Source organism: Gymnoscopelus microlampas, assembly GCF_963454915.1.
Source record: "Gymnoscopelus microlampas genome assembly, chromosome: 9".
NCBI classification, from domain to species: domain Eukaryota; kingdom Metazoa; phylum Chordata; class Actinopteri; order Myctophiformes; family Myctophidae; genus Gymnoscopelus; species Gymnoscopelus microlampas.
In genome coordinates, this window is record NC_139946.1 from 43,476,764 (window position 1) to 43,480,438 (window position 3,675).

The 3,675-nt window shown below is 43.3% G+C and overlaps 1 protein-coding gene across 1 annotated transcript; it reads left to right on the forward strand.

Annotated features, from left to right (window-relative positions):
* Nucleotides 1–2,604: 2,604 nt before the first annotated feature.
* LOC311051856 (uncharacterized protein) lies at nucleotides 2,605–3,469 on the forward strand. Its single transcript, XM_084066524.1, has 2 exons — nucleotides 2,605–2,625; nucleotides 2,760–3,469. Exon 2 carries the CDS (start codon nucleotides 2,762–2,764, stop codon nucleotides 3,119–3,121), a length of 360 nt encoding a protein of 119 aa, XP_083922650.1. The 5' UTR covers nucleotides 2,605–2,625; nucleotides 2,760–2,761; the 3' UTR covers nucleotides 3,122–3,469.
* The last annotated feature ends 206 nt before the right edge of the window (nucleotides 3,470–3,675 follow it).

Consider the following 3,675-nt stretch of genomic DNA (forward strand, 5'->3'; position numbering starts at 1 on the left):
TTTACTGAACAACACTCCAATAGCAATGAGTACTATCAGAATATAGAGCTATTTAACACTGTTAATGAACAAACACTCTAATACAGAGGTCTTCAACGTTTTCAGGCCAAGGACCCCCTAGCTGAGAGAGAGATGAAGCAGGGACCCCCTACTCTATATTGTATAAAATTGTGTTTCAGATCAATTTTTTCCCCCTCTACACCTATAACCTCTTTGCTAAAAATAGCCGATCTACAAGCTCTCAGCACCTCGCAGCGCGAGGCGTTGAGAGCTTGTAGATCTGCTATTTTTGGCTAAAGTTATCCTCAGAAAAGGGATGCTAGGGTTCAAGTGGTTAAGATAAAAAAAAAAAGAAATATCACACAAAGATTTGGCGGACCCCCTAGGGATTCCGGACCCCCTGTTGAAGACCCCTGCTCTAATAGCAATGAGTACTTCAGAATATAGAGCTATTTAAGACGTATTTTAACCAAAGTAAATCACTTACCTTGCTTTTTTAAAGTTATTGTGAAATCTTGAGTATTGTTGAGCTAACTTTTTTTTTGTCTTTTTTTCTCATTTATGTTCTTTAATGTAGAGAAAGCATGCCAGTCATGTGGAAGAATATGAAGCGCTGACATCAGCCAAAAGGAAACGGCTTTCTCAACCGTCCACCAGTTCCGGCTTAAAACAGACCACACTGGTCAATTCCAGATCCCTGGTGTCTCAAAGCTCAGTAGAAAAAGCCATTGTGAGGTTTGTTGTAGAAGGCCTACAGCCATTCTCTATCGTTGAAAAACCGGCCTTCCAACGGTTTGTCACCGATCTTCAGCCTAACGCAAAAATGATCTCAAGGCCCACCCTGCGTTTGAGAATTGACGATGCTGCCAAGAAAATGAAAAGCGCGGTCATTGAGGCCATGAAGGCTGTGGACTACGTTGCCACCACCACAGACTGCTGGTCAGCCAGAAGACTGAGCTTTATTGGTGTGACTGCACACTGGGTTGACCCTGAAAACCTAACTAGAATCTCAGCAGCCCTGGCCTGTAGACGACTGAAAGGTTCCCACACGTTTGATGTTTTGGCCAACGCACTCAACGACATCCATTCTGAATATGGAATCAGGAACAAAATTGTGAGGACGACCACAGACAACGGTTCCAACTTCCTAAAGGCTTTCCGTGTTTACAGTGCTGACACCAACAACAACAAGGAAGTCGCTGCCACTGTTGAGGCTGACGCAGAGTCCGGTGAGGAAGAAGAAGAGGAGGGGGAGGAAGAAGTACAGTTTGTCAAAGTGTCAGATATCCTAAATGAGAATGATGGCTTTGAATTTGAGCTCCCAAAGCATCAACGCTGTGCTTGCCATCTCCTTAATTTAGTCTCTACTGTTGATGCTGAGAAAGCATGTTCCGCCGATACATACAAAAGAGTGAATCGCTCAGCATTCGGCAAGTGTCATGGGCTGTGGAATAAGTGCGCGAGATCCGACAAAGCAGCTGAAGCTGTGGAAGATGCCTGCTCCATGCAGTTGTTACGCCCAAATGCCACCCGGTGGAATTCTCTGTTCATGGCTGTGGAGAGGCTGCTCAAGATCTTGAATGTGAAGGGAGAGCCGGCCTTGAGAAGTCTGTGTGCTGATCTAAAGGTTCCAATGTAGGTTTAACAACACCACAATTGGTTCACCCAATTAAAAACCGGGAAAGAATTTTGTCGTTTTAGTGTTGGCCATTCAAAAATAGCAGATCTACAAGTTCACAGCGCATCACTTAGTGCTGCACTGCAAGCTTGTACATCTGCTATTTTTGAAAATGTTTGAATGATTTTAACACAAATCTTCTCTTCTGGGAGTCCCTGGCAAAAAAACCTTTCCAGATAGGGGGGGGGTCTCAGGTGTTAATGGGTTAAAACAAAGTTTTTTATGTTCTGAGTTATTGATGAATTTGATCAAATATTTATTTATACAGAATGGTAAAACAGTGTTATATTTTTTTGTTTTTCCACAGGTTCAGTCCAGTTGATATCACGTTCCTGTCAAAGTATTTCACCATCATGAGTCCAGTGGCCAAGGCCATCAACGTCTTGCAAGGAGAAACAAACATACAACTGGGATGGCTGCTTCCGACGATTGCGTTGTTGACTTCCAAACTGGAGAAAGCCAAGTTGCCGCTGAAGCACTTGGCTGAAGCTTTACTGGCTGGCCTAAAGCAGCGCTTTCAGGTAGGGATGTTAACAATTAATCGATTTTCGATTAACTACCGTTAAGAAATTATCCGATTAAATCTAACAATTAATTGAAAAAAAAGGAGGAAAAAAATATTATTATTATTTTTTTAATGTTCAGAACCCAAGATATGATGATTTGAAGATTTTCTGCTCCATTCACTTCTTTTACTGAAAAAGGCTGTATCTCGGCTTCTAAGCACTTTTTAAAAAATCTGAAATTAAGATTCTCAGATAATAAAAAAAAAGATGCTTATCAGTTAATCGGTTGATAAGGTTATCAATTATCAATTAATGAATTGATCGATAATTTGCATCCCTACTTTCAGGACATGTTTATAGATCCGGAACTGATTGTCGCTGCAATTCTCATCCTTAAGTTCAGAACTACATGGACAAAAGATGATGCCACAATCAGACTGGGTAAGAGTACATGGAGATGACGCATTTTTACATGTATAGAGGAAATCTAGTTCAGTAAATGTACAGGAAATTGTGATTTGTGCTCATGATATTTCAGCTGTACTAATGGTACTTTCACCTTCCTTGTATTTCAGGGATGGAATACATCAAGGAGCACCTGGAGGATCCTTCGGTGTCAGGAGACCTCCCCAGATCCAGTTCATCTGATGACGGAGACTTCTTCTCTGCCCTTCAGAGTTCTCGTGGAGACCAAGACGGCACCAAGCAACTGGACGGATACCTGGCCCTTTCAGGAGATCAGATGGCTGTACTGAAGGGGTTCCCTGCTGTCTGCAAGTTGTCTGTTAAGCTCAACACAGCTCTGCCTGCCTCTGCAGCCTGTGAACGACTGTTCAGCACCGCTGGACTTGTCTTCAGCCCACGAAGAGCGCGGCTGGATTCTCACAATTTTGAGAATCAACTGCTCTTGAGACTAAACCGCCACTTTGTGAACTAAAGCATAAATAACATTTTGATAGAGGTTTATTGTGTAGTTAACTATCCATGTGCGCTGATGAAAAAAGATTGACAGTGGGAGGGCGATATTTGTCACTGCATACTACAGGCTTGGGCACCACCTGTCAGCGGGGCTCCTCTGGCAGGTGAGCCAGTAAGGTTCAACAGCAGTGACAAGGGAGGAATTAAAAGGGGTCAAAAATAATAATTACAACATAATCACCATTATTTGGAGTTTCATCATGGCTAGCTAACTAACCCAAACCTCTATCATTCTCCTCTTGCTCCCTCCCTCTCTACGTAGAGACAGACAGACATCCCCTCTTATTCCCTCTACCAACTAGACAGACTCTCCTCGTATTCCCCCTACCTAGACAGACAGACAGACATCGCCTCTCTCCCTAGACAGACAGATGGCAGGGGCGGAGTTCCTCCAATTCCACCAGGCTGTTGCAGCTGCGTGCAGAATGGACATGTCTGAACATCGCCTCACTCACAACACAAACACAGGAGAAGACCAGCTAAGTTCTGAACATCGCCTCACAGACACAGAAG

Coding starts and splice junctions, on each gene's coding strand:
- LOC311051856 (XM_084066524.1), top strand. CDS start 2,762: ATGGAATACATCAAGGAGCACCTGGAGGATCCTTCGGTGTCAGGAGAC.